General features: G+C 50.1%; 1 protein-coding gene across 1 annotated transcript in view; it reads left to right on the top strand.

The window, feature by feature from the left end:
- The window catches only part of KLHL18 (kelch like family member 18), a 27,337-nt gene extending 6,821 nt beyond the window's left edge, over positions 1-20,516 (top strand). Inside the window, exons 2-10 of the mRNA XM_064705416.1 lie at positions 7,570-7,700; positions 7,863-8,003; positions 10,459-10,657; positions 12,185-12,345; positions 13,769-13,905; positions 15,532-15,754; positions 17,051-17,155; positions 17,965-18,076; positions 20,136-20,516. Of these exons, the coding sequence (XP_064561486.1) occupies positions 7,570-7,700; positions 7,863-8,003; positions 10,459-10,657; positions 12,185-12,345; positions 13,769-13,905; positions 15,532-15,754; positions 17,051-17,155; positions 17,965-18,076; positions 20,136-20,516 (1,590 nt within the window). The remainder of the gene's footprint in view (positions 1-7,569; positions 7,701-7,862; positions 8,004-10,458; positions 10,658-12,184; positions 12,346-13,768; positions 13,906-15,531; positions 15,755-17,050; positions 17,156-17,964; positions 18,077-20,135) is intronic.

The following is a 20,516-nucleotide window of genomic DNA, read 5'->3' as shown; positions in this document are numbered from 1 at the left end:
CATTTTGGGGCCATTTTGGTTCATCTTGGGTGCAGCCCTGGCTGGGCTCTGGTGCTGCCCAAGGTGCATCCATGGAGGAGATCCTTTGGATAAATCCCTGCTTTATTCTTTGGCTCTGTCCAGCCTCTGTTCTAGGGCAGCCTCTCAAGGCATCAGGAAGAGGATGAGCTCTTTCCCACTTTCTCCATAGGTGCCTCCATCAGGAAAGTGCATTAATTTACTCATGGCAAGGGAGGTAGGGAGCCCTTTTTGGGAAAGAAGATATGAGGATGAGCTGAATGGACTCATCCTTGGAAGGTTTTTCCATATTCCACAGGAAAATCTTGTCCTTTGCCTGCAGCAGGAAATGCAGCTGTTCCTTGGGGACTCTGATGGAATGAACACAACGATGCTTTAGAGCAGATCCCAATTTCTCCATCTCCCCAGGGGCTCTCCACCATTCCAGGAGCAAGCTCCAAAGAGAAGGAACCCCAGCTTTTGTCTTGTCCAGCACCAGGGAGTATTCCCAGGCTCTGGATCTCCTGCTCACAGGGACCATTCCCAGTCTGGGATCACTGGGCAATCCCAAACCCAAGGAAGGGATTTCACCCCAGTGACGATTGATCCCAGCTGTCCTTGTCCCACAGGAATCCTGCAGGATGCTCTGCAAGGCCCAGCTCTGTAGGAGACCATGAGGCTGTTTGGGGCAGCCCTGGAGAGGTCCCTGCTGGAACCATCCACCCTTGGCCAGGGACTGGGCCATGGAATCATGGAATGGTTTGGGTTGGAATCATGGAATGGGTTGGAATCATGGAATGGGTTAGGTTGGAATCATGGAAAGGTTTAGGTTGGAATCATGGAATGGTTTGGGTTGGAATCATGGAATGGGTTGGGTTGGAATCATGGAATGGTTTGGGTTGGAATCATGGACTGGGTTAGGTTGGAATCATGGAATGGGTTGGGTTGGAATCATGGAATGGTTTGGGTTGGAATCATGGAAAGGTTTGGGTTGGAATCATGGAATGGTTTGGGTTGGAATCATGGAATGGTTTGGGTTGGAATCATGGAATGGGTTAGGTTGGAATCATGGAATGGGTTAGGTTGGAATCATGGAATGGTTTGGGTTGGAATCATGGAATGGGTTGGGTTGGAATCATGGAATGGTTTGGGTTGGAATCATGGAATGGGTTAGGTTGGAATCATGGAATGGTTTGGGTTGGAATCATGGAATGGGTTGGGTTGGAATCATGGAATGGGTTAGGTTGGAATCATGGAATGGGTTGGGTTGGAATCATGGAATGGGTTAGGTTGGAATCATGGAAAGGTTTAGGTTGGAATCATGGAATGGTTTGGGTTGGAATCATGGAATGGGTTGGGTTGGAATCATGGAATGGATTGGGTTGGAATCATGGAATGGGTTATGTTGGAATCATGGAATGGTTTGGGTTGGAATCATGGAATGGGTTAGGTTGGAATCATGGAATGGTTTGGGTTGGAATCATGGAATGGGTTGGGTTGGAATCATGGAATGGTTTGGGTTGGAATCATGGAATGGTTTGGGTTGGAATCATGGAATGTTGTGGGTTGGAAAAGCCCTCCTGGATCACTGCATCCAGCCATGACCCAGCGCTGCCAAGGCCACCCTGGCCGTGTCCCCAGGTGCCACATCCACATGGATGTCACATCCCACCAGGGATGAGGAGCCACCACTGCCCTGGGCTGTCCCTTCCAAGGCCTCACCTCCTTTTCCATGAGGAAATTTCCCCAATTTCCACCCTGGCCCAGCCTGAGGCCGTTCCCTCTGCTCCTGTCCCTGTTCCCTGGGATAAGATCCCAAATCCCCCCGGCTGTGCCCTCCTGGCAGGAGCTGTGCAGAGCCACAAGAGCCCCCCTGAACCCCCTTTTCTCCGGGCTGAGCCCCTTCCCAGCTCCCTCAGGAGTTTTCCAGCCCCTTCCCAGCTCCATTCCCTCCCCTGGACACCTTCCAGCTCCTCAGTGTCACTCTTGTCATGAGGGGCCCCGAGCTGCCACCTGGGCTCTGTAAATTCCAGCTATTTTCTGAAATAAGGGCCTTTTTCTCCTCCTTGGGTCACACCACAGGCTTGGGGTTTGAGTAAACACAACCTTGGTGTTGAAATTCCTGTTATCTTTAGTTATAAAGATAATTTTGCCTATAAATAGAAGGTCACTGTATGCACTTGGAGCAGGTGTTTCACTTTAAGAGGTGCCTGTTCAATTTTAGCACCACGTCTCATTTATTCAAAAGCTGCAATGAGATTTGGCCCGTTGTGATTTTTGGCAGCTTGGGCTTAGGGGGGAAATGAAAGTCGAGTAAAATGTTGCTTTTCTTGCACACTCAGCCTGAATGGGAGCACTCATGCAGACAAACCAAATGAGCTGTTCCAGTTGGAGAGAATTCCTTACAGCACTTCAGAGATAAGAGCAGCCCTTGTTCTCTCACCTTCCAGAAGCAGCAGAAGGAGAGCTGGGGTGTTCCTGTGGGTTGGGGTGCTGGGGACACACGGGAAGGCATTTCCCAGCATTTCCCAGCAGCGTGGAGGGGTATCAATAGTGGGGTTTATTATTGATAAACCACTGGGCTGGGCCAGGAGAGCTGCGCAGGGAATGGGCAGGGAGGGGTCCTGAGCCCCCAGGCTGGAATGGGGACAGGCCAAGCAGCAAAATTGTCCCCTTGGTCACCCAGGCTGTGGCTGCTGGCGTGTTGTGAGAATCAGGAAGATAAAAATCCTCACAAACACAAAAGAGTTTGATTTACAGCCTTAGAGAAGCCTAGATTGATGTGAAAACAAGGTACACAGACATCAAACAGAGAAATCATCAACTTATGTTTCTATGAGTTATATATTTCTATAACTTTCTATAAGTTCTTTCTATAAGATATGTATCTATAACTTTCTATAAGTTGTGTTTCTATAGTTATATATATCTATAATTTTCTATAAGCTATGTTTCTATGAGTTATATATATATAACTTTCTATAAGTTGTTTCTATAAATTAAATATTCTATAACTTTCTATAAGTTATGTTTCTATAAGTTAAATATCTATAATTTCCTATAAGTTATGTTTCTATACGTTATATATCTATAACTTTCTATAAGCTTTTTCTATAAGTTATATATCTATAACTTTCTATAAGTTGTGTTTCTATAAGTTATATATTTCTATAACTTTCTATAAGTTGTTTCTATAAATTATATATATCTATAACTTTCTATAAGTTATGTTTCTATAAGTTATATATTTCTATAACTTTCTATAATCTGTGTTTCTATAAGACATATATCTATAACTTTCTATAAATTATGTTTCTATAAGTTATATAGATATATAACTTATAGAAACATAACTTATAGAAAGTTATAGATATAACTTTCTATAAGTTATGTTTCTATAAGTTATATATTTCTATAACTTTCTGTAAGTTGTATATATCTAGAACTTTCTATAAGTTGTGTTTCTATCAGTTATATATTATCTACACCTTAAGTTGTTTCTATAGTTATAAGTAAGAATATACCTTAATAGTAATAAGTAAGAAACTGTAGTAGATAAGATGATGAAGGGTTTTATAATATATAATATAATCATGTAGCAGTGTGATTATATAGAATAAACGAAGAGTTTAGATATTATAATAGAAACATATGTGTATACATATAATAAGAGACAAAAGTATTAGACAAAATTAGACAAAAGTATTATTGTCTAAAAATATTATAGTCTAATATTAGACAAAAGTATCCACATTTCAGTAGAAAAAAATAAAGGTAATAAGTTAAAGAATAACAAAACATACTCTATAACAACTGTCCATTAGATTAGAAAGTTATGCACTGTTTTACAACACAGGACTTTAGAACCATCTTAGACTATGGCTGGCTATTTACTATCTTACAAATCTCATCACCTTTGAGACTGATGTTATCTAAACAATAAATCATTCTTAATCTAATCACAATCCCATCCCTTCCATGGCTACAACACCTGCACTGTGCCAGCCCTTCCCACTGGGAATGCCCAAACCCAGTCCTGAGGGATTCCCACTGGGAATTCCCAAACCCAGCAGGGTCCTGAGGGATTCCCACTGGGAACTCCCAAACCCAGCAGGGTCCTGAGGGATTCCCACTGGGAATTCCCAAACCCAGCAGGGTCCTGAGGGATTCCCACTGGGAACTCCCAAACCCAGTCCTGAGGGATTCCCACTGGGAATTCCCAAACCCAGCAGTCCTGAGGGATTCCCACTGGGAATTCCCAAACCCAGTCCTGAGGGATTCCCACTGGGAACTCCCAAACCCAGTCCTGAGGGATTCCCACTGGGAATTCCCAAACCCAGCAGTCCTGAGGGATTCCCACTGGGAACTCCCAAACCCAGTCCTGAGGGATTCCCACTGGGAATTCCCAAACCCAGTCCTGAGGGATTCCCACTGGGAACTCCCAAACCCAGCAGGGTCCTGAGGGATTCCCACTGGGAATTCCCAAACCCAGTCCTGAGGGATTCCCACTGGGAACTCCCAAACCCAGCAGGATCCTGAGGGATTCCCACTGGGAATTCCCAAACCCAGCAGGATCCTGAGGGATTCCCACTGGGAATTCCCAAACCCAGCAGTCCTGAGGGATTCCCACTGGGAATTCCCAAACCCAGTCCTGAGGGATTCCCACTGGGAATTCCCAAACCCAGCAGGGTCCTGAGGGATTCCCACTGGGAATGCCCAAACCCAGCAGGGTCCTGAGGGATTCCCACTGGGAATTCCCAAACCCAGCAGGGTCCTGAGGGATTTCCCACTGGGAATGCCCAGACCCAGCAGAGTCCTGAGGGATTCCCACTGGGAATTCCCAAACCCAGCAGGGTCCTGAGGGATTTCCCACTGGGAATGCCCAAACCCAGCAGGGTCCTGAGGGATTTCCCACTGGGAATGCCCAAACCCAGCAGGGTCCTGAGGGATTCCCACTGGGAATTCCCAAACCCAGTCCTGAGGGATTCCCACTGGGAACTCCCAAACCCAGCAGAGTCCTGAGGGATTCCCACTGGGAACTCCCAAACCCAGCAGAGTCCTGAGGGATTCCCACTGGGAACTCCCAAACCCAGCAGGGCCCTGAGGGATTCCCACTGGGAATTCCCAAACCCAGCAGTCCTGAGGGATTCCCACTGGGAATTCCCAAACCCAGCAGTCCTGAGGGATTCCCACTGGGAGCTCCCAAACCCAGCAGGGTCCTGAGGGATTCCCACTGGGAATTCCCAAACCCAGCAGAGTCCTGAGGGATTCCCACTGGGAATTCCCAAACCCAGCAGTCCTGAGGGATTCCCACTGGGAATTCCCAAACACAGCAGAGTCCTGAGGGATTCCCACTGGGAATGCCCAAACCCAGTCCTGAGGGATTCCCACTGGGAATTCCCAAACCCAGTCCTGAGGGATTCCCACTGGGAACTCCCAAACCCAGCAGGGTCCTGAGGGATTTCCCTGTCCTGGGGAGCCCCTGGGACACAGCCAGGCCTCACCTGGCAGGGAGGGAGGGAGGGAAAGCCCAGGGGTGTGGGGAGGAGCTGTCAGCTGTGGGATCTCAGCACAACATTCCTGATGTGCAGAGTCACCGAGACAACCCTTGGGGGGCTGGGAAGCCCTGGAACGTTGCCAGAAGTGTTTGGTGCCTAAACTTTGATCCTGCACAGGACACAGCACCTGTATGAGGATGGGAGGATCACACGGGGATAAGTGGTGAAGGGATAGATTAATTATAGAGTGAAACTCAGCTTTTGGAATCTCGGTACAGGGGGGTTCTAGGAGACAAGATGGAGGAATTAGGGCGTGTCCTGTCCTTCTTCTTCTTCTTCTTGTCATCCATCTTCGATGGTGATGGTGGCACTTTGAGATTGGTTCTTACTGAATGTGCACTTGTCAATAAGGGTGAAAGGTATTGGGGAGAAAAGGTAAATATCTTACATGTAGTTTTTGGTATAAAAATAAGTGGCCGCCCCAAGGGCAGTCAGTGTGTCCATGGCTGGCTTGCTGTGTGGATCTCTGTCGGGCCAGGAGAAAATATTGTAGATAAGAATTAATAAACAACTCTGAAGAACTGAAAAACCTGAAGATTCCTTTCATCCTTTGGAGCACGGGCTGCCCCAAGGCCACCCAGAGCCTTTCCAGGCCGTTAGAACAGCTGAGAGGGGACAGTCAGCTCCCAGGTTCTGGAATCACTTCCCTTCATGGCCTTGCCTTGTGAAATTTGCTGCATTTTTGTGTTTCTGAAGCTCTGGCCAGGCTGGGGTTTGTGCTCTCTGTGTGAAGCTGCTCTGCCAACATTCCTTCCTCTCCAGGGAGCTCCATGCTGCATGTTGGACTCCAGAATGCAGGGAACTCTCCCAACTTTAAGCCAAAGCTTAGAATGAAACCCAGGATTTGATCTGAGACCTTGGGAAAGGCTCCCAAACTGAGGTGCTAGAAACCAGAATGTGGATTTGTAGTTTAAAGCAGAGACGTGTTGAGCTAACTAAAGGGAAGTTTAGAGTTTTAGAGTTCAAAATATAAAAATAAAAGCAGTTACTGAGGTAAACAAGGAGTTTAGAATGCAGTGCTGTGGGTGTGTGTGCCATAACATGACTGGCTAAGAAAGCTTACACTGTAGCATAAGACAAAAGATTTAAGGATATAATATTAATATTTAGGATATAATATTTAAGGATAAAAACATAAATATCCTTGTTGGCAGGATAAAATAAATCCTTAAAAGGTCTTTAATTAAGGGTTTTGTGACCTTGTGAGCCGTGCAGTGAAGGTGTGAGCCGAGCTCACCCTTGCTGCCTGTGTAGATAAGAAAATAAATCCCATCATCAGAAACAGCTCGGAGGTGCTGTCTCAGATTCCTTGCCAGGCTCCCCAGAGGTGTGTGGGATCTCAGCACCTCAGGACTGAGGTGCCACCGAGAGCACCCTTGGGGGGCTCGGGAGTCCTGGAATGTTCCAGAAGTGTCTGGTGGCTGGACTTTGATCCCACACAGGAGACGACACCTGTATGAGGACAGGAGGGTTTCACCGGGGTGAATGGTGAAGGGATTGGTTAATTAGAGAGTGAGACACAGGGTTTAGGATTTCTGTACAGGGGGGTTTAGAGAAGTAAGATGGAGGAATTGGGGCGTGTCCTGTCCTTCTTCTTCTTCTTCTTCTCCTCCATCTTCTGTGGTGATGGTGGCACTTTGAGATTAGTCATTACTGAAAGTGCACCAGACAATAAGAATAAAAAAGATTGAAGAAAAATGATAAATATTGTACACGTAACAATGGGTATAAAGATAAGTGACTTTCCAGAGGGCAAGACAGAGTGTGCTCATGGCTGGCTGCTGAGCAGAGCTCTGTCGGGCCAAAAGAAAATCTTTTAGATAAACAATTAATAAACATAAAGACCGAAAGAAGAACTGAAGCCTCTTCTCGTCCTTTGATACGCGGGCTGTCCCAAGGCCACCCCGGGCCTTTCCAGGCCCTTCAAACAGCCGAAAACCAAACAAGGTGAAGTGTCCCAGGGCAGGGCTCCCTGGGGCAGTGGCTGCTGCTGACCCTGCTCTCCCTGCTGCAGGTGGGGGAGCACAAGTTCAGCGCTCACCGCATCGTGCTGGCCGCCTCCATCCCCTACTTCCACGCCATGTTCACCAACGACATGATGGAGTGCAAGCAGGATGAGATCGTCATGCAGGGCATGGATCCCAGGTAAAACTCCCACAGGAACCCCAGGGGCCACAGCTGCCTTGTTGTGTGTGCAGGGCTCACAGCCTGTTCCCATGTGAGTGTCCCACAGAGCATCCTGCTGTGGGCAGAGTGCTGTCCCGGCTGCAGTTCAGTGCATTTTCTGTCCTTTCTCCCTGTTTGCAGTGCTCTGGAGGCTCTGATCAACTTTGCCTACAACGGTCACCTGGCCATAGACCAGCAGAATGTGCAGTCCCTGCTGATGGGGGCGAGTTTCCTGCAGCTGCAGAACATCAAGGATGCTTGCTGCACCTTCCTCAGGGAGAGGTGAGAGGGGCTGGGGGGATCCTGGGGGATTCCAGCAGCAAGGTGCTGTCACCTGTGTCCAGCTTGGGAGGAGCAGGATGTGTCCTTCTAGCAGGATGAGGAGTGTGCATCTGTAGAGTTATGGAACAGAAAATGGGTTGGGAGGGGTCTTAAAGCCCATCCCAATCTCCCCCTGCCATGGCAGGGACCCCTCCCACTGTCCCAGGTGCTCCAACCTGGCCTTGGACACTTCAGAGATCCAGGGGCAGCCCCAGCTGCTCTGGGAATTCCATCCCAGCCAGGAATTCCTCATTCCCAATCTCCCATCCATCCCTGCCCTCTGGCAGTGGAAGCCATTCCCCCTTCTCCTGCCATTCTCATTCCCTTCAGAATAACCCATCACTCCTTTATGGGCACACAGTAAAAGGCCTTGGCCAGCCACAGAATCAAAACTGAGGAGACATTTCCCTTTGTGAGAGCCCATCCTGGCAGGAATTGCCCTTCCTGCTGCTGTGTGTGCTAAAGGGGAGGAACACAGTGCCTCAGCCCAGGAGCTGGACAGGAAACTGTGCCACAGCCCTAAATTGGTCCCAGGTTTTTCAATTTCCTCACTGGGGCTTGGCTGTGAGGCTGTTCCAGCAGCATGGGGTGGAAATGGAAAGCTGGGATACTCTTTGTGCACTTTCCACGTGGATTCTGCCAGGGAGTCTGATGTGTTCACTTTTCCCAGCCTGGCTGCTCTGCAGTTGCTCAGGGCATTCTGTGGTGTGATGTTAAACACTCCCACCAAATACAGGGATTGGCCACCAAAATGCTCCCAAATCCACCACGAGCAGCCAGGTGGCCTAAGGAAAGTCCTGGCTTTGAGTGCACAGCTGCCAGTTTGGTTAATAACCAGAAATTAGTGGGTTCTGCCCACCCTGGAGAGCTGGGACAGGGACACTGAGCTCTCCTTCTTAAGTGGAATTGAGAATTGGGATATTTTTAGGCAGCTGTGTTGTAACCAAACCCTCAGAGTCACCCTCATGTGACAGTTCCCCACCCAGCAGCACAAGGAGCTGGAGCTGCTGCCCAGACCCAGAGGAGGCCCCGGAGCTGCTCCAGGCTGGGAGAGCTGGGAATGTTCCCCTGGAGAGGAGAAGCTCCAGGGAGAGCTCAGAGCCCCTGGCAGGGCCTGGAGGGGCTCCAGGAGAGCTGGAGAGGGACTGGGGACAAGGATGGAGGGACAGGACACAGGGAATGGCTCCCAGTGCCAGAGGGCAGGGATGGGTGGGAGATTGGGAATTGGGAATTCCTGGCTGGGAGGGTGGGGAGGAACTGGCACAGGGTGCCCAGGGAAGCTGTGGATGCTCCCAGAGCCACGTGGATCCATCCAATGCTCTTTGGCAGGGACAAGGGGACATTTCTGCTTCAATCCTCTGGCTCTGCCTTGGATTCACCTGGAGCTCCCTGTGCAGGTCAGCTCCTGGGTGAGAGGACACTTGTGGTGGTGCTCACAGGGGTCTGAGGATGAGGGAAGAGATGAGGATCTGACTCCATGTTTCAGGCTTGATTTATTATTTTATGATATATATTACATTAAAACTATACTAAAATAATAGAAGAAAGGGTGTCATCAGAAGGCTGGCTAAGAATAGAAAAAGAATGAATAACAAAAGCTTCTGTCTCTGACAGAGTCCGAGCCAGCTGACTGTGATTGGCCATTAATTAGAAACAACCACACGAGACCAATCACAGATGCACCTGTTGCATCCCACAGCAGCAGATAATCATTGTTTGCATTTTGTTCCTGAGGCCTCTCAGCTTCTCAGGAGGAAAAATCCTAAGGAAAGGATTTTTCATAAAATGTGCCAGATGTGACAGACACTGGAGAGGACAGGACACATCTTCACTGCACTGTGTCCTCCTGTGTTTCCCAGAATCCTGGAATGGTTTGGGTTGGAAGGGACCTGAAATCCCATCCCATTCCACCCCTGCCATGGCAGGGACACTGTTGGGAATTTAGCTGCTAGAAAATGGAAAAGTACAAAACCATGGCTAATTCCAAGTCCTGCATCTGCACAGATAGCAGTGTCCTTGGGCCTAGCTGTGGTGGGATAACAAACAGTGAAAGAGACATGAGAAAAGAGAGATGTAACCCCTAAGGAATGAGGAAGAGTTGATGGTATAGTTTAACCAATAGATTGCTTTGCTTACAGAATATTCATAAGCTTATTACTCGCTGTATAAGTGTCTGATGCTCTCTTCAATAAACTGGAATTTGCTGATCACTCATATTGAGTGTCTGAGTCTCCCCTCACCAACAAATGGCTCGACCCCGGCAAAGGCCTCATTTTTCTCTGTGACAGGACACCTCCCACCATCCCAGCCTGCTCCAAGCCCCAGTGCCCAACCTTGGGCACTCCCAGGGATCCAGAGCAGCCACTTTCTCCTCCATTATCCTGACATTCCTGTTCTGTCCTGCTCCCCTTCCCAGGCTTCACCCCAAGAACTGCCTGGGCGTGCGGCAGTTTGCAGAGACCATGATGTGCACGGTGCTCTACGACGCCGCCAACAGCTTCATCCACCAGCACTTCGTGGAGGTCTCCATGTCCGAGGAGTTCCTGGCCCTGCCCTTCGAGGATGTCCTGGAGCTCGTTTCCAGGGATGAGCTCAACGTCAAGTCTGAGGAGCAGGTGGGTACCTGGGGAAGGTTTGGCCTCCAGGGGTTCCTTGCTGCTTGGGAGTGGAATGGGAATGGGAATTGTTCTGTTCCTGGGCTGGGTGAAGCTGAGATGTCCTGGCACAGTGGGGACACTCAGAGGTGCTGGACAGAGCTGTGGTGGTTTCCTGTGCCTGGTCCTGAAGAAACACAAGGCAGGGCTTTTTTTAGGATCACAGAAACCTCAGAGAGCATCGAGTCCAACACTTGGCCCAGCACTGCCAAGGCCACCACTGACCATGTCCCCAAGTGCCACACCCACATGGCTTTCAAATCCCTGCATGGATGGGGTCTCCACCATGCCCTGGGCAGCCCTTCCTGTGAAGGAATTTTTCCAAATTCCCACCTAAACTTCTCCTGGGACAACATGAGGCTGTTTCCTCTCCTCCTGTCCCTTGTTCCCTGGAATCCCACCTGGCTGCACTCTCCTGTCAGGGAGTTTGTGGGAGTGAGAGGAGTTCAGGGTGTTCCCACAGCCTTGAGAATCCATCAGTGTGGGCTGACAGTGAGCAGGGAAAAAGCAGAGCCTGTCCTTGAGCCTGGAAATCTGTCCTGCTCCTCCTGAGGAGGTGACAAAGGCAGAGCAGAGCTCCAGCTTCTCCTTGTAGGGTACAAATGTGCTTCTTTAATCAGGCTGAGGGAGGGAGGGGAACCTGCCCTGCATTCCAGCCACATTCCTGTGTCATACCAAGAATTCCCCACTGTTCTTCCCAGAGCAGGTAGGATCCACAGAGTCCATCCTGGGGACATTTCCCTTTGCCCTGGCAACTTCCAGCCCCACCCTTCAGAAATTCCAGTAGCACCCTGCAGAGTGCAACAAAGTTGGTTTGGGGTTTTTAATCCTTGTGGTGCTGTTGGAGAAGCATTTTTGCACTGAAAAGTTTGGGAATTATGCTGGGAGAAGCTCCAGATGCCACCATGCAAGAAAGAGTTGATGATTTGTTCTGGTCAGTCATAAAGGCTGCAATAATTTAATTGGAGAGCCCTGTGAACCCAGGAATGTGGATCCCAAATTAAGCTGGGACCAGGGCACCAGGACCCTTCTGTAGCTGGGGTTTCAGAGAGGGGCTTCAGTGTCCCCTCCATGTTAATGGATAAATATTGTTGAGAGAGAAATGGAACTAGAAACAAGTTTTAAGGGATAGTTTTGTAAATAAGACCGGATATTTTGGAGAAGTAGAACTATGAAAGATGTACTGCAGTAGGACACATGGGGAGTAGTTTTATATGCTTAGCTTTAAAGTATTTCTAGTATAGTGTGGTAAAAGTTGATAAGCTAAGACACACTTATAATGTATTGTAATTAGGAAATAGTTGGGGTTTGATTGTAACAGCATGAATTATAACATTTGTATTGTCTCATTCTTCACACGAGACTAAAAATGGAATAAAAGCTTTTGAAACACTTCTCAATCACCCCATTTCCGAGTCAGAAAATCCAACACCCATCCACTTGCACAACCCCCTGAGTGCCCCTTTCCCCTGTGCTGTGTCCTGGCAGGTGTTTGAAGCTGCCCTGGCGTGGATCAGGTACGAGAGGGAGCAGAGGGAGCCCTTCCTGCCCGAGCTGCTGGCGCGGATCCGGCTGCCGCTGTGCCGCCCGCAGTTCCTCAGCGACCGCGTGCAGCAGGACGAGCTGGTGCGCTGCTGCCACAAGTGCAGGTGGGCCTGGGCTCACCTGGGGGCACAGCCACAGCCTGCAGCCTCTGGGGGAGCAAAGGGGGCTTGGATGGTCGGGATGGACAGAGACGAGAGATCTCTGCAGCCAGGACTTGGAATTTGGGGTTATTGCAAAGGGCCCTGCTGGAACTTGAGGTTCATTGCAAAGGGCCCTGCTGGGATTTGGGGTTCATTGCACAGGGCCCTGCTGGGGTTTGGGGTTCATTGCAAAGGGCCTGGGTGCAGGGCCCTGCTGGGGTTTGGGGTTCATTGCACAGGGCCTGGGTGCAGGGCCCTGCTGGGATTTGGGGTTCATTGCAAAGGGCCTGGGTGCAGGGCCCTGCTGGGATTTGGGGTTCATTGCAAAGGGCCCTGCTGGGATTTGGGGTTCATTGCAAAGGGCCTGGGTGCAGGGCCCTGCTGGGAGCTGCCAGACACAGCTCAGAGCAGGTCCCAGAGAGGAGAGAGGTAGAGAGAATGAGAGAGACAGAGGATTAGAGATAGGAGAGTAAGAGGGTAAGAGAGTAAGGGAGTAAAAAAGGGTAAGGAAGTGAGGTTCTCATTGCAATACAATAAATCTTCTTCTGTGCTGAATATTCTAATTCTCACTAACCAATCTTGTACAAGATACAAATCCTATAGCATTATTGAAGTTGGAGGGAGACGACCCACCTTGCATTGGTCAGCCATCGACTCCACTTTATTCATCAATCAGGCACCTTTTATAACAGTGTTAATTCACTTCATGCATATTGCAAAATCTGAGCTCACAATAGGTCAGAGATAACACACCAACCCCTCCTTATGTTTCCAATACCAAGATTTGGGTTCTCAAAATTATTCTTGCTTTCCCAAAACAGCCAAAGATAGAACATCCACTTGTTATGAGAAAGCTGCCTGAGAACTCTGATGTGCAAGGCTCTCAAGGCCTTCATGTTTGTCACCTTTACTTGTAATTAAAAATAACCTGAGAACCTCTGCTGTTCACAGAAACAGACTGTGAGAACCTGTCCCTCACAGCTGCCTTCTAGGCCATCCCTGAAAAAATCTCCAACATAGCATTTACATACAGCCTATAAGAATCACTACATTACCATCCTGTGTTACATTTTAAACCCTAAAAACTCCTCTTTGGGCCCTTCTGCCAAGCTGTAGGGTCTGCTCTGCCCCTTGGGCCTGTCTGCAAGCAGAGGGTGTTGTTCCATCAAAAGGGGATCACCTTCAGCAGCCACACCGTTGTTTTCCAGTTGTTCAGTAACTGAGGGATCTCAAAGCTTTCATTTCACTCTCACTTACAGCTTCCATATTCTCCAAATCCTTTGCCAGGCAATCATATTTATAAGGCTTTCCTGTTTCATCCTCCCCAACAATTCTCAGTCTCCAGCCAGTCAGATCTCCTCTCTAACCCTCCTCCATGGTGTTTCAGGGATCTGGTGGATGAGGCCAAGGATTACCACCTGATGCCCGAGCGGCGGCCGCACCTGCCGGCGTTCAAGACGCGGCCGCGGTGCTGCACGTCCATCGCGGGGCTCATCTACGCCGTGGGGGGGCTCAACTCAGCAGGTACCTTGCAGTGGAAAGACCACCAGGGGCTGGGTGGGATGCTGGTGGGATGCTGGAGTTACCTCCTGTGGAAGCGTGGTGCAGTTTCTCCTCCTCCATGCAGCGCTTTGACCCTCCCGGTGACACCCTCAGGGTGGTCGTGCCCGTAGTTTAACATCTTCCATCTGAAATCCTGTCCAGGATTTCTTTAGGACATATTCCTAAAGACTTTGATGGGTCTGGAACCCCAAGCAGGACTTGCAGGGATCTCCACAATGTTGTTGGGGCTGTGGGATCACAACACTTTCACATGAGCCTCACCATGGCATAAAAAGGGAACAGAAAGTGACCAAGGAAAAACCTGCACCCCCCCGGAAGCAGCGACACCACAGATGGCACTCTCAGGTCTCTGCTGCCCCTTGGAGGACAGTGGAGGTGCCACTTCCACAGAGGGAACGTGTGCAGGCTCCTCGTGCAGAGCTTGGAAATGTTCCCCGATCTACTGGAGTGTGGGAACAACGGGAATTGTTCAGAGTGGCATCTCTGGGGGTGAGCAGGGATGTGTGGCTGGGAAATGTCTCTGGGGAGCAGGAAGGCTGGAATAGGATGTGAGAGCCCAGGATAGGACAGAGAATCCAATCCCAGAATGGTCTGGGTTGGAAGGGACCTTAAGGATCATCCTGTCACCCTGATTTTTTAAGTTTTTCTAAGCCTTATGATGTTTACATTCTTGCAACAAACTTTCTCACACACTTATGTAAATAACTTATTGGTTTGCATTCTTTTATGGAGGAGGAGAAATTTGATGGACTGTTGGTTTGTCCAGTGTCACTGGAGAGGTGGCACTGTCACCCTCCAATCCACTGCCACTTTTGGAAATCTAGAAATGTTAGAGTCAGAAATTAAACACCTTCTTTTTTGCCTTGGAGAGCTGCATGTCCAGATTGTTTTATTTCGTGTCCTATAATGACAATCATCCCTGCCATGGGCAGGGACAACTTTTACTGTCCCAGGCTGCTCCCAGCCCTGTCCAGCCTGGCCTTGGACACTTCCAGGGATCCAGGGGCAGCATTTTGCACTTCACTATTGAAGAATGGAGGGAGAGACCCAGCTTTCTTGATCAGCATCAACTCCGATTTATTAATCAATCAGGCACTTTTTATAACAGTGTTAATCAAGTTCATGCATATTGCAAAATCTGAGCTCACAATAGGTCAGAGATAACACACCAACCCCTCCTTATGTTTTCAATACCAAGATTTGGGTTCTCAAAATTATTCTTGCTTTCCTAACACAGCCAAAGATAGAACATCCGCTTGTTTTGAGAAAGCTGCCTGAGAACTCTGATGTGCAAGGCTCTCAAGGCCTTCATGTTTGTCACTTTTACTTGTAATTAAAAATAACCTGAGAACCTCTGCTGTTCACAGAAACAGGCTGTGAGAACCTGTCCCCCACAGCTGCCTTCCAAGCCATCCCTGAAAAAATCTCCAACACTTCACCTTATTGAATCTTTCCCCAAATATTCTCCCAAAGAAAAACCAACCAAATTCCCCATGCCAACCCCATCTTTAGGCACCCCCCTCCCCACCATCCTAGGGCTTCATCAGGTCTCCCCTCTTTTAATTTGAGTAGCAAATTTCTATGCAGGCGACTCGCTGAACGTGGTGGAGGTGTTTGACCCCATTGCCAACCGCTGGGAGCGGTGCCAGCCCATGGGCACGGCGCGCAGCCGCGTCGGCGTGGCCGTGCTCAACGGGCTCCTCTACGCCATCGGCGGCTACGACGGCCAGCTCCGCCTCAGCACCGTCGAGGTCTACAACCCTGACACCGACTCCTGGTCCAAAGTGGAAAGCATGAACAGTAAGAGGAGGTACGGGCAGCTCAGAGGGAGGAGAGTTCTGGAAAAGCAGGGGGGAAAACGAGGTTGGAGGGAGAGCGGTTCTTGAAAGGCAAGGAGGAATGGTGTTGGAGGAAGGGTGGGGTGGCAGGTGGTGGGTGAGACAGAGTAAAGATCCATCCTGAACTAGGTGAAGTGTCTGAGAGAGGTGAAGGGTCTGTGGAGCTAAAGCTGAAGGAGAGGCCGCGTTCCAGAGACAGCAAGGAGACAGAGAAAGAAAAACAGAAAAACCACGAGGTCAATCTGCCCCCGACCTAGGAATTCCTCCGATAAAGAAGAATTAGTGCTAAGTGTCATGCAAGATGAATATGTATGAACTTATTGTGAAACTGTATGCATATGCATTTAGAAAAGAGAACTGTGTGTCTGTGGGGGGAAAAATGGGAAAGGAGGAGTGGGGCCGTGCAGGGACTGCACATTCTGCTGGATTTCCTTGGGGGCCGGGCTCTGCTCCCAGGGAACAGGGATAGGACAAGGCCTCAAGCTGTGCCAGGAAAGTTCAGTTGGATATAGGGAAAATTCCTCCTGGAAGGGGTTGTCCAGCCCTGGCCCAGGTTGGATATAGGGAAAATTCCTCCTGGAAGGGGTTGTCCAGCCCTGGCCCAGGTTGGATATAGGGAAAATTCCTCCTGGAAGGGGTTGTCCAGCCCTGGCCCAGGTTGGATATAGGGAAAATTCCTCCTGGGAGGGGTTGTCCAGCCCTGGCCCTGGTTGGATATAGGGAAAATTTCTCTTGGAAGGGGTTGTCCAGCCCTGGCCCAGGTTGGATATAGGGAAAATCTCTCTTGGAAGGGGTTGTCCAGCCCTGGCCCAGGTTGGATATAGGGAAAATTCCTCCTGGAAGGGGTTGTCCAGCCCTGGCCCAGGTTGGATATAGGGAAAATTCCTCCTGGAAGGGGTTGTCCAGCCCTGGCCCAGGGTGTCAGGAGGGTGTACATGCTCCTCACCAGGTTTCTCTGGAGCTCCCTCAGCCACTCCTGGTGCTCCAGACCCTTCCTCAGCTCCATTCCCTTCTCTGGACACACTCCAGCCCCCCAATGTCTTTTTCTCTATCCACACCCAGGATTTGAGGCGCTCCTGCCATGAACACCTCAAATTCCCAAAATGTCCCCTTTGTGAGCTCAGAGTTCAAGTGGGACTGAGCAGTTTGGAGGTGAATCCAGTGAAAGGCACTTTGGTGGGATGCCAGAGGCAGAGTGTGTGGGGTCACAGCGTTGGGGCCAGGCTGGCAGCACCTCCAGGCCCCTCAGAGGCTCCTGTTCCTTGCAGTGCCATGGGAACGGTGGTGCTGGACGGGCAGATCTACGTGTGTGGTGGCTACGATGGAAACTCATCCCTCAACTCGGTGGAGTCCTACTCTCCAGAAACAAACAAGTAAGAGCCCTTGGTGTGTCCGGGCTGTTCTCGGCTGTTTGAGGGGCCTGGAAAGGCCCGGGGTGGCCTTGGGGCAGCCGCGTATCGAAGGACGAGAAGAGGCTTCAGTTCTTCTTTCGGTTTTTATGTTTATTAATTGTTTATCTAAAAGATGTTCTTTCAGCCGAACAGAGCTCTGCTCAGCAGCCAGCCATGAGCACACTGTCTGCCCTCCGGGGCAGCCACGTATCTTTATACCCATTGTTACGTGTACAATATTTATCATTTTTCCCCAATACCATTTATTCTTATAACTCGGTGCACTTTCAGTAATAACCAATCCCAAAGTGCCACCATCACCACAGAAGATGGAGGAGAAGAAGAAGAAGAAGGAGGACAGGACACGCCCCAATTCCTCCATCTTACTTCTCTAAACCCCCCTGTACATAAATCCTAAACCCTGTGTCTCACCCTCTAATTAACCAATCCCTTCACCATTCACCCCGGTGAAGTCCTCCTATCCTCATCCTGTGTAGGGTCAAAGTGCAGCCACCAGACACTTCTGGCAACATTCCAGGAGTCCCGAGCCCCCCAAGGGTGGTCTCGGTGGCTCGGCACCTCAGGACTGAGATCCTGAGATCCGACATTGGTGTCCCAGAGCTTTTCCAGAAGGTTCCCCTCCAGCATTCCATGTCCTGGCACCGCTGGGCATCTGTGCTGTGAGAATGGTTTGAATGAGCAGTGGGCAAAGGAGAGATGGTAGAATCCAGCGCTGGAAAAGCATGGAATGGTCAGTGGGAGTGCTGCTGAGCTGTCCCCTCTCCCCCCAGGTGGACAACAGTGACCCCCATGAGCTCCAACCGCAGCGCTGCCGGCGTCACCGTGTTCGAGGGACGCATCTACGTGTCCGGGGGGCACGACGGGCTCCAGATCTTCAACAGTGTAAGGGCCTGGCCAGGGCTCAGCCCCTGCACTCAGCACCTCTGTGTCCTGTCCCTGGGCAGCCAAACAGCCCCGAGTGCTTGTGCCACCAAATTGTGTCACTTCCAGCCACAACAGAAAAACCTGAGGGGGAGCTGAAGGGACTCGTTTATCCACTCAGGGACGTGGAGATGTTCTGGGGGCTGGAGCCCCTTGGATATGGAGACAGGCTGGGAGAGAAGAGAAGGCTCCAAAGAGCCTCTTCCAGAGCCTAAAGGGGCTCCAGGAGAGCTGGAAAGGGACTGGGGACAAGGCATGGAGGGACAGGACACAGGGAATGGCTTTGAGCTGAAGGAGAGGAGCTTTAGGTGGGATATTGGGAAGTAGTTCCTGGTCGGGAGGGTGGGCAGGCCCTGGCACAGAGCGGATCCCTGGCAGTGCCCCAGGCCAGGCTGGACAGGGCTGGGAGCACCCTGGGACAGGGGGAGGTGTCCCTGCCATGGCAGGGGTGGCACTGGGTGGTCCTTAAGGTCCCTTCCAACCCAAACCCTTCAGGCACCATCCCATAACAGCCAAACCTTTAACTGAAGGCTGTTCAGTCCCATAACAGCCAAACCTTTAACTGAAGGCTGTTCAGTCCCATAACAGCCAAACCTTTAACTGAAGGCTGTTCAGCCCCATAATAGGTGAACTTTTAACTGAAGGCTGTTCAGCCCCATAAGAGCTGAATTTTAACTGAAGGCTGTTCAGTTCCATAATGGGTGAACTTTTAACTGAAGGCTGTTCAGTCCCATAACAGCCAAACTTTTAACTGAGGCTGTTCAGTCCCATAACAGCTGAACTTTTAACTGAAGGCTGTTCAGCCCCATAACAGCTGAACCTTTAACTGAAGGCTGTTCAGTCCCATAACAGCTGAATTTTAACTGAAAGCTGTTCAGCCCCATAACAGGCAAACCTTTAACTGAAGGCTGTTCAGTCCCATAACAGCCAAACTTTTAACTGAGGCTGTTCAGTCCCATAACAGCTGAACTTTTAACTGAGGCTGTTCAGTCCCATAACAGCCGAACCTTTAACTGAAGGCTGTTCAGCCCCATAAGAGCTGAATTTTAACTGAAGGCTGTTCAGTTCCATAACAGCCAAACTTTTAACTGAAGGCTGTTCAGTCCCATAACAGCCAAACTTTTAACTGAAGGCTGTTCAGCCCCATAACAGCTGAATTTTAACTGAGGCTGTTCAGTCCCATAACAGCTGAACTTTTAACTGAGGCTGTTCAGTCCCATAACAGCCAAACTTTAACTGAAGGCTGTTCAGTCCCATAAGAGCTGAACCTTTAAGTGAAGGCTGTTCTGTCCCATAACATCCAAACCTTTAACTGAAGGCTGTTCAGTCCCATAACAGCCAAACCTTTAACTGAAGGCTGTTCAGTCCCATAACAGCCAAACTTTTAACTGAGGCTGTTCAGTCCCATAACAGCTGAACTTTTAACTGAAGGCTGTTCTGTCCCATAACAGGCGAACCTTTAACTGAAGGCTGTTCAGTCCCATAACAGCCAAACCTTTAACTGAGGCTGTTCAGCCCCATAACAGCCAAACTTTAACTGAAGGCTGTTCAGCCCCATAACAGCTGAATTTTAACTGAGGCTGTTCAGTCCCATAACAGCTGAACTTTTAACTGAGGCTGTTCAGTCCCATAACAGCTGAATTTTAACTGGAGGCTGTTCAGTCCCATAACAGCCAAACCTTTAACTGAGGCTGTTCAGTCCCATAACAGCTGAACTTTTAACTGAGGCTGTTCAGTCCCATAACAGCCAAACTGAAGGCTGTTCAGTCCCATAACATCCAAACCTTTAACTGAAGGCTGTTCAGTCCCATAACAGCCAAACCTTTAACTGAAGGCTGTTCAGTCCTTTCCGCTCCCTGCTCCAGACCCTTCCCTTCCCTGATTTACCACAAGAATCCCCAAACTGCCCCATGTTTGGAGCTGCCCCAGCACCTCAAGGGATGCCCCGGGGCGATTCCCAAGGCAGAGCAGCAGCAGCAGCAGCAGCAGCATCCCTGACGGTGCCCATTCCCCCTGGCAGGTGGAGTACTACAACCCGCACACGTCCAGCTGGCACTCGGTGGCGCCCATGCTGAACAAGCGCTGCCGGCACGGCGCCGCCGCCCTGGGCAGCCGCATGTTCGTGTGCGGCGGCTACGACGGCTCCGGCTTCCTGAGCGCCGCCGAGCTCTACAGCGCCGACCAGTGGTACGTGATGGTGCCCATGAACAGCCGCCGCAGCCGCGTCTCGCTGGTGGCCAACTGCGGCCGCCTCTACGCCGTGGGCGGCTACGACGGACAGTCCAACCTCAGCTCGGTGGAGATGTACGACCCCGAGAGCAACCGCTGGACGTTCATGGCGCCCATGGTGTGCCACGAGGGCGGCGTGGGCGTGGGCTGCGTGCCGCTCCTCACCATCTGA

The sequence above is a fragment of the Zonotrichia leucophrys genome, chromosome 2 (genome assembly GCF_028769735.1).
Source record: "Zonotrichia leucophrys gambelii isolate GWCS_2022_RI chromosome 2, RI_Zleu_2.0, whole genome shotgun sequence".
NCBI classification, from domain to species: domain Eukaryota; kingdom Metazoa; phylum Chordata; class Aves; order Passeriformes; family Passerellidae; genus Zonotrichia; species Zonotrichia leucophrys.
This window is presented reverse-complemented; position numbering and strand designations above follow the sequence as displayed.